General features: G+C 59.3%; 1 protein-coding gene across 2 annotated transcripts in view; it reads right to left on the bottom strand.

The window, feature by feature from the left end:
• ZC3H3 (zinc finger CCCH-type containing 3) overlaps positions 1-17358 on the bottom strand; it is a 106087-nt gene extending 88729 nt beyond the window's left edge. The window contains exons 1-3 of one of the 2 annotated variants that reach the window (XM_054498300.2): positions 15372-17358; positions 11999-13316; positions 10273-10469 (exon numbers count right to left, since the gene is read on the bottom strand). In XM_054498300.2, coding sequence (XP_054354275.2) covers positions 10273-10469; positions 11999-13316; positions 15372-15801 — 1945 coding nt within the window. In that variant the 5' untranslated portion in view covers positions 15802-17358. The remainder of the gene's footprint in view (positions 1-10272; positions 10470-11998; positions 13317-15371) is intronic. The other variant, XM_054498299.2, reaches the window with a different exon arrangement.
• Between the last annotated feature and the right edge of the window lie 228 nt (positions 17359-17586).

Consider the following 17586-nt stretch of genomic DNA (forward strand, 5'->3'; position numbering starts at 1 on the left):
CAGGGGAAACAGCCAGTGGGATCACGATCGGACTTGGTGCAGGGGGAAACAACCAGTGGGGGTCACGATCGGACTTGGTGCAGGAACAACCAGTGGGATCACGATCGGACTTGGTGCAGGGGGGAACAACCAGTGGGGGTCACGATCGGACTTGGTGCAGGGGAACAACCAGTGGGGGTCACGATCGGACTTGGTGCAGGGGAACAACCAGTGGGGGTCATGATCGGACTTGGTGCAGGAACAACCAGTGGGATCACGATCGGACTTGGTGCAGGGGGGAACAACCAGTGGGGATCACGATCGGACTTGGTGCAGGGGAACAACCAGTGGGGGTCACGATCGGACTTGGTGCAGGAACAACCAGTGGGGGTCACGATCGGACTTGATGCAGGAACAACCAGTGGGGATCATGATCGGACTTGGTGTGGGGAAACAACCAGTGGGATCACGATCGGACTTGGTGCGGGGGGAACAACCAGTGGGGACCACGATCGGACTTGGTGCAGGGAACAACCACTGGGGATCACGATCGGACTTGGTGCAGGGGGAACAACCAGTGGGGACCACGGGGTTCCCAGACGATGCCCAAGCCCACATGGACGCTGACCACACCCAGCTTTGCCGCGACCCACCCATGGGACCACAGCAGGTGCCCTCAGGCAAGGGTCAAGGTGGAGAAACAGAGGAGTTTGGCAGGGGCCACTTACGGGCAGCAGATGGGGCACAGAAGGCTACAGCCCCAGCAGGGTCCTACACGGGGGCCCAGCAACATCCTGCCCCATGCAGAGAAGGGGCCAAATCCCAGAAGGTGCAGGCCACATTCGTCCCCAGCTGGAAAGCCGCCTCAGTGCCCAGAGCCACACCCACTCCCCAGCCCCTCAACAGGAGGCCAGTTGAGGCTGGCAGAGCCATGCCCCCATTACTCTGGTGGGAGAACCGACAGCTGGTGAAAAGACACCGCCAGGAGGCAAGCAGGAGGCAAGCAGCACAAGCCCTGCTGGCCGTGCCTGAAGACAGGCCCCTGAGAGGCCACCACCGGAAGAGCACAGGCGGGCAGAATGGGAGGAGGACCAGGCCAGCAGGGGTGGCCATGGGGACAGCCCTGTGCCGTGCTCACCAGCCACCCGAACACTTGGCAGCGTGCCCCTGGCTGCCTGGTGGGGGTTGGCAGGTGGTGACAGAGCCTGTGTCCTGCATCCCAATACCCACTGCCTGGTGGACTCCTGAGAGAGGCCACTAGGGTGAGGGACCCACCCGGGCTCTCAGACAGGTGTCCTGCACTTGATTCAAAGTCTGCCAAGACACGTGATTGGGGGGATGTGCCAGCCCTTGGCTGGGAGGAGAGGGACAAGAGGACTATCTCAATCCATTCAACAAAAGGAGCAGCCCAAGCTGTCCCCAGTCTGGGGATGCAGGATCCTACGGCGGTGTGAGTTCTGGCTCTCCTGAGAATGCCACCCTGCCTGGGCAGCCCAGGTCTTCAGCTTGGCACCTACAGTGCAGTGCAGCACCACTATGGCACACACGCGATCCCATGCCAGTTCTGTGGAGTAATTAATTAGCACAGCCACAACGCACGCAAAACTGGAGGCCGCCAGCATGCCTGATAATTTATGCAAGATTCAAGGATCGCTGTGGCTGGCTTTCCTGAGGCCTAATTCATCATTTTCTTTTTCCCTTATGAAAGCAGGACTCCAGATCTAACTGCTCTCATGCCCTTTCACGGGGTTCACCACAGTAAAACTGAACAGCCCAGCTGCACACAGCAAGCAATGGTGGATCACATACCCCAGAGGCGCCAGGCAGAGCCTCCCAGGTGGGCAATGCTGGCCACCAGCACAGCCCAGCAGGAACACCACGCCGGGCCAAAGCACCCAAAGGCACCGCTCAGCCCCACAGCAAACACTCCTGACCCCATTCACAGATAGGGCACCGAGCACCAGCAAGGAGAACGGACAGACAGGGCCAAAGTCTTCCGCCAGGCCATGCCCGCACCACTCCTGGGGGCTCATAACCCTGCCTCCTGCATCCAGCAAAGATCCAGGCCTCCAGCACCGGACATGGGGCTGCTCCCCAGTACCTAGCAGCATGGGACAGGGTGCCTGCTCCTCACTCTTGCTGGGACCAGGGGAGAGTCTCCGGCCCCTCTGGCCCAGGCACCCTCCCCCACTGCCAAGACACGGCAAGCCCACCCTGGCACCCACCCAGCGGTGCACCTCGGGTCCTGGGAGCTCCTGCCTCCTCGGGGGCCGCCACTCGTCTCTGCACAGGGCAGGGGAGCCATCTTGTTCCTGACCACAGCGCTCCAGTTCCCCACAAGGCTGGGACCCAGACCCAGCCAACTCACAACAGAAGCCAGGCGGCACTGCCGAGGGGCTGTGGGGCCAGAGGCCATGCCGGGCCAGGCAGCGACAGACATCCTCCACGGTCAAGCTTCTGTCCTCAGGCTCTGTGCAGCAGGTCAGGGCTCCACCGATGCCTCACATTCCATCCACGGCCAGCCTCCCGGGAAGACCGCCAGGCTTAGAAAGGCCTTCCAGCAGCCTGGTACAGGAGGTTACGGTGAGGATGGCACAGAAACCAGGCCCTCTGCTGGAGGCCGGGGCTCGAGGCTGGTGGCACTCTGCCCACTTGCTCACTGAGCCTCCGAGTGCTGCTGCCGACCTCCACCAGCCTGCGCATCTCAAAGGGGCAGGACAGTGTCGGGGCAGGGAGCCCTGTGGCTTTTTCTCCTGGTGGGCAGCCCTCTGCCAGGCCCTCACCCCTCGGTTGCCCGCTAAGCATGGTGACTGCCCCGCCTTCCTGCCCATGGGGCCTCCTGAGGGAGCGAGGCCCTCCCTTCTGTCCAGGTCCAGTCCTCTGGGAGGGGGGTGCCTCACACACACCAGAAGCTGCCGCAGCCTGAGGCTCACGTGCACGCAGGGCAGCCAGGGTGCTCCCCACAGCACCTTCCTAACGGGCAGGAAGGACAATAAGCCAGCAATTCCTGCAATACAAAACGTGAGGCAGGAGGAAGGAATGCCCACAGTGGCGGGGCAGCTGGCACGCGATCTTAGAGGAGCTGGCCTGGCGGAATGGACCACAGCCCACCTCACAGACTCCCGAATGAACGGAGCAAACTGTGCACACCTAAGGGTGGGGGACGGGCCTGGCCAGAGGTTGGGCCTGGTTGGAGCAAGCCGGGCCTTCAAGGGGGGGCAGAGCCAGTCGAGAGAAAGCAGTTGGGTTTTTCCCATGCACTGGAATCCACAGGCTGCGCTGGTCACCGGGAGAAGCCGCTGGGGACAGAGGGGCAGGGGGCCATCACACTCCCAAGCTGGTGCCTGCTCAGTGACATCCCCATAAGTATCTGTGGCCAAACAGCGCAAAGCCACAGCACGGGCTGGGTGCAGAATCCACCCAGGCTTCTGATGCCAGGGCTGCATGGCAAACCACCCCCTCTCCAAGGCACCGGGAGGCAACACAGAAAGGATCACGTGCACAGGGAGGACCCAAGGACACAGGAGGGTCCCAGGGACCTCTGAGGACTCAGAGGGGTCACATGAACAGCCGTCAAGGCAGGCCCTTCTGAGACCGAGCAGTCAGCAGAGTTCGAGGAAATGCTGCACCACAGTGCGGGGGAGACCCCACACAGGACTGGGCGGGCAGCCAGGGCCCTGGGGAGACTGCCTTTGGCTTCACCAGAGCTAGAGGGTGAGACCCAGTATCCAGAGAGCGCCGTGTGCCTGAGGGACCCCAGCCTCTCAGGTCCCACTTGGGTGCCGCTCTGGGGCTGGGGGAAGCCACGACAACCACCTGATGGCAGGGAGGGGCTGAGGGCCAACAGCTCACACAGGCTCTCCCTAAGCACTTCCTCAGAGAAACTCGGACTCAGGGAATGGGCATCCAGGCCCCAAAAGAGTCACCCAGGCAGGACAGCCCTGGCACCTGGTGACACCAGCCAGAGGAGGGTCCAAGACCCACACCTGCCCTTTCTGCCAGTGACCTGGGGTGAGTGGAGACTCCACTTCTCGTCTGCGAATGCTGACGGCAGTTCCTCCACACCCAGGGGCGGGCACAGCAGACTGAGGAACGGGTAGGAATCGCCCTCTGTGTGTGCAGCAAGCTCTGGGCCAAAGGCAGATGCCTGGCCTGGCTCCTGTCAAAGCCTGGGCAGCCGGCAGCCCTCGACCCAGCCTGGTTGTCCACACGAGACCACCACGCAAGCCAGGCCCTTTCTGTCCACCACAGGTGTGCCCAGGACCCGCCGGGCCTGCACTCTCCCCCAGCACACTGGCGACAAGTCTGGGCAGGCGGCTGCTTCCTGGGCAGGGCCCTGGGCTCATTCCAGGCCATGGCGGAAGGGGCAGGCCACCGGCATGCATCCGCCATCCTGGGTGGGTGAAGCAGAGAGGGCCCTCCCATCCCAGCAGATGACAACACCACTGCCCACCCACCTACCACGACTTTTCCTTGGCATAAAACAGCAGACGTTTCCATGTGGCTGGTAGGAGTCCCATCACCTCCTGCCACCAAGAAGCTCCCCAGCCTGGGCGCGGGGTGGTGGGTGGGAGAGCTGGCCCTCACTCCTGGCCTGGCCTGGAGTGTACAGCCTGGACAGCATCCCTCTGCACAGGCCGGCCAGGCTTAGGGAGTCATGCCTGTCATCTCAGGGTGGCCGAGCACAGCGACGGGCCCCAGGAGGACATACCAGGGAGCTGGCCCCACATTCCCCGCACCAGAGTGAGAGCCTGGCCACAGTGCTCAGCTGTGTGTACTGCAAACACTGTACTCGAGAGCACTAATTGCCACAGTTACGTGAGTGGCAAACAGGACACCATTTTTCAGACTCCGAAAAGGTTTTCATCTCTTCTGCTCAAATGTCCCCTCTAGCATCGGTCCACCAGAGACAGATCAACCCAGGCAGGTCTCTACTGCAGCCTCCAGCAAACACTGCTCGCCCAGGCCGCCCTTCTGGGGCTGTCTTCTATCTTCTTCTTTTTTTTTTTTTTTTTTTTTTTTTGATACAGGGTCTCATTCTGTCACCCAGGCTGCAGTGCAGTGGTACGATCATGGCTCACTAGAGCCTCAACCTCCCAAACCTAAGCGATCCTCTCACCTCAGCTTCCCGAGTAGCTGGGACTGCAGGCTTGTGCCACCACGCCCAGCTAATTCTTGTGTTTTTTTGTAGAGATGGGGTTTTGCCACGTTGCCCAGGCCGGTCTTGAGCTCCTGGGTTCAAGTAATCACCCGCCTCAGCCTCCCAAAGTGTTGGGATTCCAGGCATGAGCCTCGGCGCCCGGCCAACGTCTCACATCCTCATCCCCCAGCTGCCAACAGACCCATCCCCAGGAGAAAAGGGAAGGAAGAAACGGAAGGCAAGGGGCACACTGACAGCAGAGAGAGAGATCCCCAGGAATGCCCTGCCCTGCCCCCAGCCGAGGTCTGACTCCAGGCCCAGAGGACTTCGGAGGGCTGGGAGAGGCGGGGAGGGGAGGAGAGGCACCGAAGAGTCAGGCTGGAACCTTCCTAACAGTCTCAGTCCCCAGGCGTGAGCGGCCACACTGCTGCTGAACAATGCACTTTTGAATTCAATTAAAGCGATTATCTGTTGTGCCAAATAAATTGTGTACAGCATATATCCTGCGGCACTTTACACCTCTAGGCTCGTTATTCCCTGTTTCCTCCTGTTTATGCCTCTCAAATTAAATTGCTGATAATATGCGCCAAAATAAAAAATGAACGTACCCTGTCCCAAGAAAATTGATTCTCCCTTTTCCTGAACTGGCGATGGCCAGGTTTTATATACTCTGTTCTTGGTGATCATTAGTAATTCAATTTTCTTTTTATTAGCCCCCTTATCTGCTGAGCAATATAGTGGCAGGGCTGACCTCTTTCGCACGGGTAAATGTTTAAAATCTTTTCCCTGATTAATTTTGCCAGTTAAGAAAAAGAGGAGAAATGGCCCGGCTCTTAGCCATCACAATGAATAAAGCTTAATGTTGATTGTGATGGAATTTCTAATGCCAGGGAAATTGATTGAACGCGGCAATTATGCTGCAACAGTAACTCAGGGGAGATGGGATCACTTTCTCCCGGCCGTAGCCTTTTGATTATTTAAAATAATCCAATTTGCAAGGATAATTATGTATTAGCGTTTTATCTGCCACTTGAAATGAACAGGGGAGTTTCGATGCTGGCCCAGCATTAGCAGGTTATTGCTGCAAATTACTTGATATCTGCTTTCTTTCACATAAAAAGGAAATTAGGCGATCAATTACCAAAAAAAGGTGGACAGAGGGGATAGGAGGGGCAAGCATGCCCTCTGCTGGCCACTGGGCCGCACGGCAAGGCTGAAGTGCGACAGGGGAGGGAGGCGGCAGCAGGGCTGCCCGGCAGCTTTCAGAAGCCCCTGTCCCTGGTGCAGGAGCCCACAAGGCAGTCGTCCCCAGCTGGACACTGGGACACTGCCGTCTCCTTGAAGAGGAGAGGTGGAGCTAGAACTAAGCTTTTGCTGGGCAGAAAATGGGGAAAGAAAACTCCTAACAGCCAAATGAAGGAGCAGCCCCACCTGGCGACCCCATCCACAGCCCACACAACCCCAGCATCCAGGAACGAACGCCCCGGCCGATAGAGGCCTGGGCCACCTGGGAGGGCTGAGGGAGGGCCTGGGAAGGGCTCACTGGCTCACCAGAGCGCTGCAGGATTAAACGAAACAAAGCTGGGCCCTGCCCAGAGGCCCTCCTGGCCAGGGCAGAGGACAGACAGGCCTCATTTCTTAGGCAGGCAGGGATGCAGATGGTGGGCCTTGCAGGAGCGCACCTGGGAGAGCCACTCAACAGCTTCCCGGGCCCCAGCCTCCCATCTCCTCAGCGGATGCCCTGGCCATGCCCGTCTCCCCTGCGGCCAGCTTGGAGTCTCGTGGTGGCTGTGTCTGGGGTCAGCCGCCTGAGTGACCAGGCCAGGATGCAGGCTCGGCCACTCACCTCCGCGCACATCTCCACGGGCTCCCTGCCTGCTTGAGAGCCTGTGGACTCCGCTCCTTGGCCTGGCGTCAGTGGCCTCACGCACAGGCCCTCCTGACTCTGCCCATTCAGGCCTGCCAGACACCCCGGGGCCCTGGACCCTCCCCTCCCAGGGTCCTCCCCGTCCCTCCCTGGCTTCCCAACGTAACCAGAACCAACCCCCCGTTCCCTCCTGTGGCCTACAAGACCCTTTCCCAGGACCTGGTCCCTTGGCCCCATTGGCTCCATCCCCTCCAAGCCACACTCCCAGACGGTGAATTGGCCCCACAGCCTCCTTGTGCTCCAGAACACAGTAAGCTCGTTCCCACCTCCACCTCAGCCTCAGAGCTGAGCCCTATTCGCTCCTCTCTGCTCAGGTCACCTCCTCAGAGAAGCCCTCCCACTCGCCGACCACCTCTCTGCAGCTGGCCCTGTGCTCTCTCCCTGCCTGTTCCTCAGAAGGCATTTTCCACCCAGGAGCACCTTCCTGGCTGACGTACAAGCACTCCAGTGGCTGCCTGTCTCCACCATTGGAAGGCGGCTCCAGCCTCATCATCTCTTCACCTTCACCGCAGTATCCCCGGGAGCCGGCAGGCTGCCAGGCACAGTGACAACCGCGACTGCCAGTTGGGCCAGTGGTGGGCAAATGAGTGGGACGCCTTCCCCACCCCTTCCTCACACAGGACCCTCTCCTCTCACTCCATGCAGCCGCCACGCTGGTCTTTTTTTTTTTTTTTTTTTTTTTTGAGACAAAATGTCACTCTGTCGCCCAGGCTGGAGTGCAATGGCACGATCTAATCTCTGCCTGCTGGGTTCAAGTGATTCTCCTGCCTCAGCCTCCCGAGTAGATAGGATTACAGGCGCTCGCCACCACGCCCGGCTAATTTTTGTATTTTTAGTAGAGACGGGGTTTTGCCATGTTGCCAAGGCTGGTCTTGAACTCCTGACCTCAGGTGATCCACTCGCCTCTGCCTCCCAATGTGCTGGGATTACAGGCATGAGCCACCACACCCAGCCTCACGTTGGTCTTTAACTGTGAGTTTGGCTGGGCACAGTGGCTCACACCTGTATTCCCAGCACTTTAAGAGACTAAGGCAGGAGGATCACTTGAGCCCAGAAGTTCAAGACCAGCCTAGGCAACAATGCAAGACCCTGTCCCTACAAAAAAATTAAAAATTAGCCAGGCACAGTGACATGCACCCGTAGTCCCAGCTATTCAGCAGGGACACTTGAGCCCAGGAGGTTGAGGCTGCAATGAGCCATGACTGCACCACTGTACTCCGGCCTCGGAGGGAAGCAGGGCCCTGTTTCTAAAAACATTAAAAAAAAAAAAAAAGATGAGATCAATTACGCCCTTCCCCCTAGTGAGGCAGGACCGCAGCAGCCCCTCAGCTGTGCACTCCGAAATGGTCAGCCGGTGAAGCTGGTGGCCTCCCAAGCCCACTCTTCCCGGCAGGAGTCCAGGGGGCGCCGAGCAAGGCCCCAGCAGCAGGAAGCAACCTCCCCTATCCCCTGCCTATGCCCCACTCTACCAGAGGCCTGAAGAGCGAGCAGGCCAGGTGAGCAGGGCTGAACCTGCACCCAGTGGGGAGCCTCTCACCCCAACCACCACACCATCTGCAAGCCTCGGCCTCCTAGGGCTCAGCAGCCCCCACTGGCCTCCCAGAGCTGGACACCTCCCCAACCCCTCCTCCCCAAGTGACCAGGGGGTACCGCCAACTGTCCAAGCCACCCCTACCATCCACTCCCAGACAAGCCCACGACCTAACTGCCATCCGGCCACCTCACCATGGCCACCAGGGACCGCATGGGTCTCTGCTTGCTCCGTCACCAGGATGAAATCCACACGTGTCCTGGCGTGCAGCAGGCGTCGGCTAACGGGGGACAGCCGACCAGTGCCCCCAGCCTCACTTCCTCCCCCCACACTGTGCTGCAACACCCGGCTGCATGGCCCCATTCAGCCCCCCACCTGGGACCCAACGCCCTGCCCTCCCGCGGCAGCCCCCACACGGCTCTTGGGTCTGCCCAGGCCCAGCTCCTTCCAGAGGCTTCTGAAGCCTCCCTAGATGACGGTACGCTTGGCTGGGTTTTTTTTTTTTGAGACAGAGTCTCGTTCTGTTGCCCAGGCTGGAATGCAATGGCGCAATCTCGGCTCACTGCAACCTCCCAGGCTCGAGCAATTCTCCTGCCTCAACCTCCCGAGTAGCTGGGATTACAGGCATGTGCCACCATGCCCGGCTAATTTTTGTATTTTTGGTAGAGATAGGGTTTTGCCATGTTGCCCAGGCTGGTCTTGAACTCCTGGCCTCAAGTGATCCTTCCACCTTGGCCTCCCAAAGAGCTGGGATTACAGCCATGAGCAACCGCGCCCAGCCTTGGCTAGATTTCTGAGTACCAGTTCCCAGTCGGAGTGCCCAGGTCCAAGCCTGCTCAATCCCCAACGCCCCACCTTCTCCAGATGTCACAGACACAAACTCGGGAAGCCACTGCCCTAACGCGCCCAGCGGAGCCACAGAGTCGCACAGGACCAGGTGCACACAGACGAACGTGGCTCCACGCTGACCCCCACAGTGTCTGGGGGGTGCCACACCCAAGGGCTCTAGACCCTCACCACATACCCCCAACCACGTGCCCGCCTGGATGCCGCTCCCCCAGTGTGTCCTGGCAAACATCACCGCAGTGGGGGTCAACCTCCAAGGGGCTACGCCCCACAATCTGCAGGCCGGGGCCTTCCCAGGCCCCTACAGGGGCTCTCAGGAGCTCAGACCAGTTCTCTCCAGGTGCGACCGGGCACACTCAGAGTGGTACAGCAGGAGACCAGACCAATTCTTTCAGGCCACTCAAACACTCACACAGTACCATGTGACACTCACAAATGGCAGGGCAGGTAGACCTGCAGCCCCAGCCAGCCGAGCACAGAAGGGCACTGGAGGAGGCAGAGGCCTGGGGGTGCCCAGCGCAGCACAAGCGAGGGCTTCACCCCTGCCTAAGGGCTCAGCAGCCACCGCCCTCTCCCCCCTCAGGAGGGACGCAGCTGGGTCCATACCAAGGGACACACAGAAGAGGCCACAGCGCCTGCCCAGCAGCACATCCCACAGCCAGACTGCACGGCGCAGCACTCGGGCCCTCTCCTCTACCTGCCAGCTCACCACCACCCACTGTCTGCCAGGCAGTGCCCTCCCAGCCAGGGCCTCTACCAGCATGAGGCAGGGAAGGTGCCCATGGCTCCTAACAGGCCAGCATATCCCGTGCAGGCATGCCCAGCCCCAGTGCCCAGTGCCCAGCATACCTTCCTTGGTGGGGAGGTGGGCCCGGCTCGGTGGCAGGCGGCACAGTCGGTGCGTGGTGACCTGTACCAGGCCCTTGTTGGGGGTCTTCTTCAGGACAGGGCTGCTCTTCCCTCTGAGGGCCTGTCTCCGCCGGAGGCTGAGGTGGCTCTTGGCAGTGGTGGCAGGTGAGGTGCTGCTTTTCTTGTCTCCAGGAAGGCTGTGGAGACAAAATACAGGCAGCTCTCAACAAGCCCTGGGGGTTCTGCCCACCCACCCTTCCTCACCAGGACCCAAGGAGCGTGGGAGCAGCTCCTGAAGGCCAGGACCAGGCCACAGTGGGTCCTTTCTGGACCCTGCCTCCCTCAACCCATGGTGGCCCTGCCCACCCTCCACAGCCAGGCTCAGGCAGCAGGCTTGGATCCACAATCCCAGATGACCCTAGAACTAGGGCAGGCTGCCATGCTCCCAGGGAGAGCAGAGGGGCCTCAGTGCTCCGTCCCCACCCGCATGTCCACCCCCTCCCCATCTGCCCAGGCCAAAGGAGCCTCTGCATGGGGCAAAGAGAAGGGCCGACATCCCTGAGGAGAGTGGCCACCGGCCCCACATGGCCTTCCGAGCCCCTCGGTAAGGAGGCAGCTTCTCCACACTCCCTCTCCACACTTCCTGGACAGAGGGAGCTGCCAGCATGGTTTAGAGCAGAGTTGCCACCGAGAAATGGCCAGGAGCGGGAGCCAGGTGCCCATGTGCCTCAAGACGGCACCTATCTGGGGGACGAGGGCCAGAGAGAATGGGCTACACAAGCCAGCGACCTAGATCAGACGGCAGGGCACCAGTATGTCTGATGATGAAGGCAGGACCTCCGCCCTCAGCCCAGCAGGTGCAGCCACCACCTTAGCTGCCAACCTCATGGAGTCCCTGAGCCCTGACCAAGCACTGTGCCATGACACCATCTCTGAGTCTCATCACAAGTCCGCAAGGGTGGAGGCCAGAAGAGATGTGCACCAAGCAAGTGAGGGACTCCGCCTGGCTGCCTGGCCAAGGGGGTTGGGACCTGACACCAATCTGCTCGCCCTGGGACCAAAGGCCAACTGCAGCCTCAGCACTCTGGGAGGGAGGCCACAGAGCCCAAAGCCAGGAATGCCCAAGGAGGCTCCCGCCTACCAGCAGCCCCCGGCCCCTGCCCACTCAGCCCAGCTGGAGCAGCCCTCAGCCTGGGGGCCAGCAAAGGCCAGGCCTCCTGGAGCCCAAGCCCTAGACACGGGGCATGCAGGAAAGACCAGGCACCCCTGGCAGGGCCCAGAGCCCTGGTCCACCTCCCAGCACAGACCCGTGGCCGGCAGGTCCAGGCCAGGGGCAGACACACTGCTCTCACCGTCTCACCATCCCCCTGGGGACACATGGCCCCTGGGCTGGTCCCTGGCCTGGCACAAACCTTCCCTCTGCGAACCCTGTGCAACTGGAACCATGGAAGCTGCCCACCGCGAGCTGCTCGTCTCTCACCGGCAGGAGAAAGGACGGGCTCGCCAGCAGTGTGAGGGACGGCAAACCTGCCCCCCAGTCTATGCCGGCCAGGGCCCTGGCCCCAGGCAAGCCCAAACCACCACAGCAGCACTTCCTGCCTCATTTCTTGCTGGAAATGTGAACGCGACTGCAGGCGAAGCTCCGAGCTCAGCAGATCCATTAGGGGTGCCAAACAAACCCTCCTCACAGCCCTCACACTCCACCGCAGCCGGCCGGGATGCCCACCTTGTGCTGCCCCGCCTCCGGATAATCTTGGTGCGGCTCTTCACTTTGTAAGCTGACAGCGGGGTCTCCCCAGAGAGGGGCTTCAAGCCACTGAGTCCTACTGCTGGTCTGTCCCCCGACGGGGACCTAGACAGGACTGGGGAGAGCTGGGAGGCATGGTCCTTGCTGCCGGCCTCCGACTGCCAACGGAAGGAGGAAGAGGAGGAGGCAGAGGGGCTGGAGGCCTTCCACTTGTACTTGCTGGGGGCGGACCCTGGCTTGGAGGACGTGGCTGGCTTCCTGGGCTTGGGCTCTGGGTCAGCTATGAGCTGCGGCTTCTCCACCTTGTTTGCCGTGCCGGCAGAGGCCTTGCACACATTCTCTGCAGCCACTCTGGGACTGAGGGCCCTCCGAGCAGCCCGGGAACTCTTCGCGGAGGCAGCTACCCATTTGTAGTTGTTTTTCCGGAACTTGTTAGTTCGACAGGTCACAACCAGCGAGGCCTCCCGGGCCTGCCTGGGTCCTGAGGCCGGTCTGGTGGGGCCCCCCACTGAGCCAGACGGAACTGGCTGATCTGCGTGGCCAGCATCTACTCTCCTGTCCCCAAGGAGCTGTGGAGCACAGCTGGCCACGGAATGAGAACCCAGCTTCCGGCCCAGGGCCACGCCAGTGCGTGGGGGCAGACTGGAGGATGGGAAGCTCGCCTTGACGGCAATCACGCTCTCACTGACTGTCCGGCGGGGCTCCCGGGGGCTGCCGCCCACACTGCCCACTGACTTCACCACCCTGGGCTTACCAGGCTCCTTCTGGCAGACCAGAAGAGGATCTTCCACACCGCAGGACCCCCTGGCTCTTGTTGGCCTCGAGGGCTGCAGCTGTCCCCGAGGGGGCTCACCTTCACCTTCCCGGGGCCTTTGGTCACTCCAGGGGGTGTCCTCATATTCTTCCAGAGAGCCCCGCTGGGCCCCTGAGGCACTGGCAGAGCCAGACTTTGATGGCGGTTTAACTTTGATGTCCACGTTCTGACCTTGACTGAGCTGGACCTGTCTCTCAAGGACATGCTGCTGCGGGACAGGAGCCTGGCACCCCGGGGCCCTGTGCAACGGCCGCACAGCATGGTCGGCAGGTGGGTCTGAGGGTCCTGGGGGCCGATTCACGAGGGAGTATTTCTTGCGCCACGAAGGCCCATGGTGTGAGGAGTAGCCCCTCCGGCTTGGACGAGGGTAGCGGGCACTGAAGGCTCTGCCACTGTGGTAAGTGGGTGGCTGCCACCCAGAAGCTGCTGGGGTACCAGGGGCCGGGGCATTGCCGTGGAGAGTTTTGTAGTCATCAATCAGACCTGAGAAGACAGAACCAGAGGCTCAGTTAGCCAGAGGGTAACCGCGATAATCACCGACTACCCTGGAAGGGCATCAGCTGGCAAGATACCCTCAGATCCCATCTCACTTCTGAGCCCCTGCCAGTTTCAGAAGGGACAGCTCCCAGAGCCTGGGACTCACTGACAACTCAGCCCGCGTCACCTGGGCCTGTCGCTTCTATGAGCCTTTTCTCCATCAGCTCCACTTCAGTCCTACTTCTGCCTGCTTAACATAGAAATGAACCATGTGGTATAACAACCCTTATTTGCTGGTCTACTGAGTCCACAATCATTTGATGAGACGTATCACTCAGTCTGAAGAGAATCGCAATGACCCCCTCTGCACTGTTTCAATCAGAGGGGACAAGTGGCTGCACAGGCCCTCTGGCTTGCCTACAGATGGAAAGGAGTCACTCCACTGAGCGTAACAGAATTGACACTCTCGAGGACCCCATGCCTGACAACAGGAAAAAAGAATACTAGGAGCAGAGGCCATTGCCCTGCCAGATTCACAGTCTTCCCTGCAGAAGAGGAGACAGCAATGGGCTAGAGTCCTACTGCAGTGAACTGACACAACCACAAGACTTTCCAAATAAGTCCCTGGATAGCTATCCTGGTGCAGGAGGGCCAGGAACACAGGCAAGGGCATCAGCAGCCAGCCTCCCAGTTATCAGCATTCCCCCACCACAGGCCCTGCCCCCAGGGGCACAGAAAGCCATGTCCAGACGTGTTGACACCCCAGAGCAGGTGTGATGGGAGCCCAAGAAGTGTCCCCAAGTGGGAGGCAGCCCACCTGGCCTCTTATCCATACACACTTTCCCAATCCTTAAGTCTTCCCTTTGTGAGAGTAAAAGCAAAAAGGATTTTTAATTTTAAAAGTTTTTTTTGTTTTGTTGGTTTTGGCTTTTTATTTGAGATGTGGTTTTTCTCTGTTGCCCAGGCTAGAGTGCAGTGGCCCAATCACGGCTCACTGCAGCCGGGACCTCCTGGGCACAAGCAAATCTTCCACCTCTGAGTAGCTGGGACTACAGGCGCAAGCCACCACGCCCATCTCACTTTTTAAAATTTTTCTGTAGAGACGGGGTCTGGTCATGTTGCCCAGGATGGTCTCAAACTCCCAGGCTCAAGCCATCCTCCCGCCATGGCCTCCCAAAGTGCTGGGATTACAGCTGTGGGCCACTGCGTCCAAACATGGATTTTTTTTTTAAGTTTAGAAAGGCCAATTTGGGTTTTTTAATGTTTAAGTGTGGAAGCTGAAGCCTGTTGAGTATGCGCCTGGAATGGCAAGGGGAGTGTGATTGTTCGGAGAAAAGGGGCATCAAAACCGGACATCGAGGCTGGGAGCGATGGCTCACGCCTGTAATCTCAGCACTTTGGGAGGCCGAGGCGGGTGGATCACCTGAGGTCGGGAGTTAAAGACCATCCTGGCCAACACGGTGAAACCCCGTCTCTACTCAAAATACAAAAATTAGCCAGGCGTTCTGGCGCCTACCTGTAATCCCACCTACTCCGGAGGCTGAGGCAGGAGAATCGCTCGAACCCAGGATGAGGAGGTTGCAGTGAGCCGAGATCGCGTCACCGCACCCCAGCCTGGGTGACAGAGCAAGACTCTGTCTCAAAAAAACCGGGCGTCAAGGAAGGAACCCGCGTGCGCCCGCAGCCTGCTCTGCCGAAATGAGCCATGAACCAGTCCCAGCCCCGCAGTGGGGCGCGGGGAGCGAGGGTGGGCGCCAGGGGACGCGACAGCCCGTGGTGGTGGGGAGGGCCGCCGCCTCCTGCGGGTTACTAAGCGACGGCCGTGCCTCCACCCTCTGCAGCCCCAGTAGGACCGGCACCACTCCCTCGACAAAGCTGGAGCCGGGGACCGACCCGGGCCCTGAGCCGGCCCACAAGTCCTGGCGGACCCTACCGTCCCCCACCCCAGCCGCCACCCAGAACACGCGAGCGGTGAGCGACCCCTTCGACGAGGGGGCCGGAGACCCGCCGCGAGGTGAGGGGGAAAAAAGAGACTCGCGTCCCAGCCCCGGCCGGACCTACCCTGCAGTAGGCGGATCTGCCGCCGTAGTATCTCCTTTTCCTCCATCTCCCGAGTCCGCGAAGCCCGGCCAAGCCCCCGCGACGTCATCGCTACGCGACCTTTTTCCCGCGGGCGGGGCGGAGCGGGCCGGGGCGGAGCCGCTGGGAGCAGGCCCGGATGTCTGCCGGCCGCCGAGGACCTGCCGTCGCCCTGGCAACGGCAGCGGGGAGGCGGAGCCACGCACGCGCAGAGCGAGGCGGGGACGTCACTAGTGAGCGCCGGGAAGTGGCCTGGTAGCGGCTGGGAAGGGGCTGCTCGGGCTCTGGGAGGCCGCGCGGACCCAGCTTGTGCAGTCCGGGATCGCGTCCCCTTGGGAAACTTGGCGAGGGGCGAGACCTGGGGCCTACCCAGCCCATACCGCAGTTCCTTCCCACAGTCCCTGCGTTTCATTTCGCCCGGTTGAGTGTTGGGGGGTCTACGGGGGGCCCATGGGAGAAGGGCCAGTTAACAGTTACTCTTGACCCAGGAGGGTCTGTGAAACCTCTTACTGTGGCCAGAGGAGAAGACATCGGAGAGCAAGGTTCCCTGGATAGACATGTTGAACCTCTAAAAACATGAAAGTTTTTCGTTCGTCAGTGGAAACATGTACAAGTGTAAACCTCTGTGCGCTGTTGGTGGGAATGTAAATGGCGCAGCACCGCAGAAAACTATGGAGATTCCACAAAAGGTTAAAAGTAGAACTACCGGATATGAGGGCGATCTGGCTGCGACACCTGTCATCCCATTGATCGCCAGGGTTGATTCGGCTGATGTGGCTGGCTAGGCGGGTGTCCCCTTCCTTCCTCACTGCTTCATGTGCGTCCCTCCAGAAGCTGCAGCTCAGTCGAAGAGGACGACCATACCAAATAGAGGAGCTGGGCTCCCCTGGTAGAACCTCCAAACAAGCTCTCAAGGTCCATTTGTAGGAGAACGTAGGGTAGTCAAGCTTCCAAGATTCCAGACACATCCAAATGAGGCGCTGCATGTGGCAATCTGCCTTTCTAGGAGAAAACAAAAATGGAACTACGGTATGATCCAGCAACCCTACTTCTGGCTATATTCCCAAAAGAATGGAAATCAGATACTCAAACATATTTGTGCCCCCGTGTTCACTGCAGCATTTTTCTCAATAGCCAAAAGACAGAAACAACCCAAGTGTCCACGGGTAGATGGAAGGATAAACAAAATGTGGTCCATACAAACAATGAAATATTTTTCAGCATTAAAATGGAAGGAAATTCGGCCGGGGGCGGTGGCTCATGCCTGTAATCCTAGCACTTTGGGAGGCTGAGGCGGGCGGATCACGAGGTCAGGAGTTTGAGACAAGCGTGGTCAACACGGTGAAAACCCGTCTCTGCTAAAAATACAAAAAATTAGCCAGGCGTGGTGGCGCGCACCTGTAGTCCCAGCTACTCAGGAGGCTGAGGCAGAAGAATCGCTTGAACCCGGCAGGCGGAGGTTGCAGTGAGCCAAGATCAAGCCACTGCACTCCAGCCTGGGCGACAGAGCTAGGCTTTGTCTCAAAAAAAGATAAAAGAAAAAAAAAGAAGGAAATTCTAACACAGGATACACCATGGATAAACCTTGAAAACATTGTGCTTTGTAAAATAAGCCAGTCACTAAAAGACCAATCTTGTGTGATTCCACTTCCGTGAAGTATCTAGAATACAGATTCCTAGAGACAGAAGGTAGATTAGAGGTTCAGTGGCTGGGATAAGGAGGAATGGAGAAATGTTGCTTAATGGGTTGTAGGGTTTCTGTTTGGAGTAATGAAAAAGTTTTGGAAGTAGTGGTGATGGTTACACAAAATTATGACGGTAATAATGCCACTGAATTGTACACATTAAGATGGCTAGGCTGGGCGCAGTGGCTTATGCCTGTAATCCCAGCACTTCGGGAGGACGAGTTGGGCAGATCACAAGGTCAGGAGATGGAGACCATCCTGGCTAACACGGTGAAACCCCGCCGCTACTAAAAATACAAAAATTAGCTGGGCGCTGTGGTGGGCGCCTGTAGTCCCAGTTACTCGGGAGGCTGAGACAGGAGACTGGTGGAGGGAGACCCTTTTTTTTTTTTTTTTTTTTTGAGACTGCAAAGCCCTTCTTAAGGTTCTGTACCAGAGCTTTGGGAGGCCGAGGTGGGTGGATCACCTGAGGTCAGGAGTTAGAGACCAGCCTGACCAACATGGTGAAACTC

This window comes from Pongo pygmaeus, chromosome 7, assembly GCF_028885625.2.
Source record: "Pongo pygmaeus isolate AG05252 chromosome 7, NHGRI_mPonPyg2-v2.0_pri, whole genome shotgun sequence".
Taxonomy (NCBI): Eukaryota; Metazoa; Chordata; class Mammalia; order Primates; family Hominidae; genus Pongo; species Pongo pygmaeus.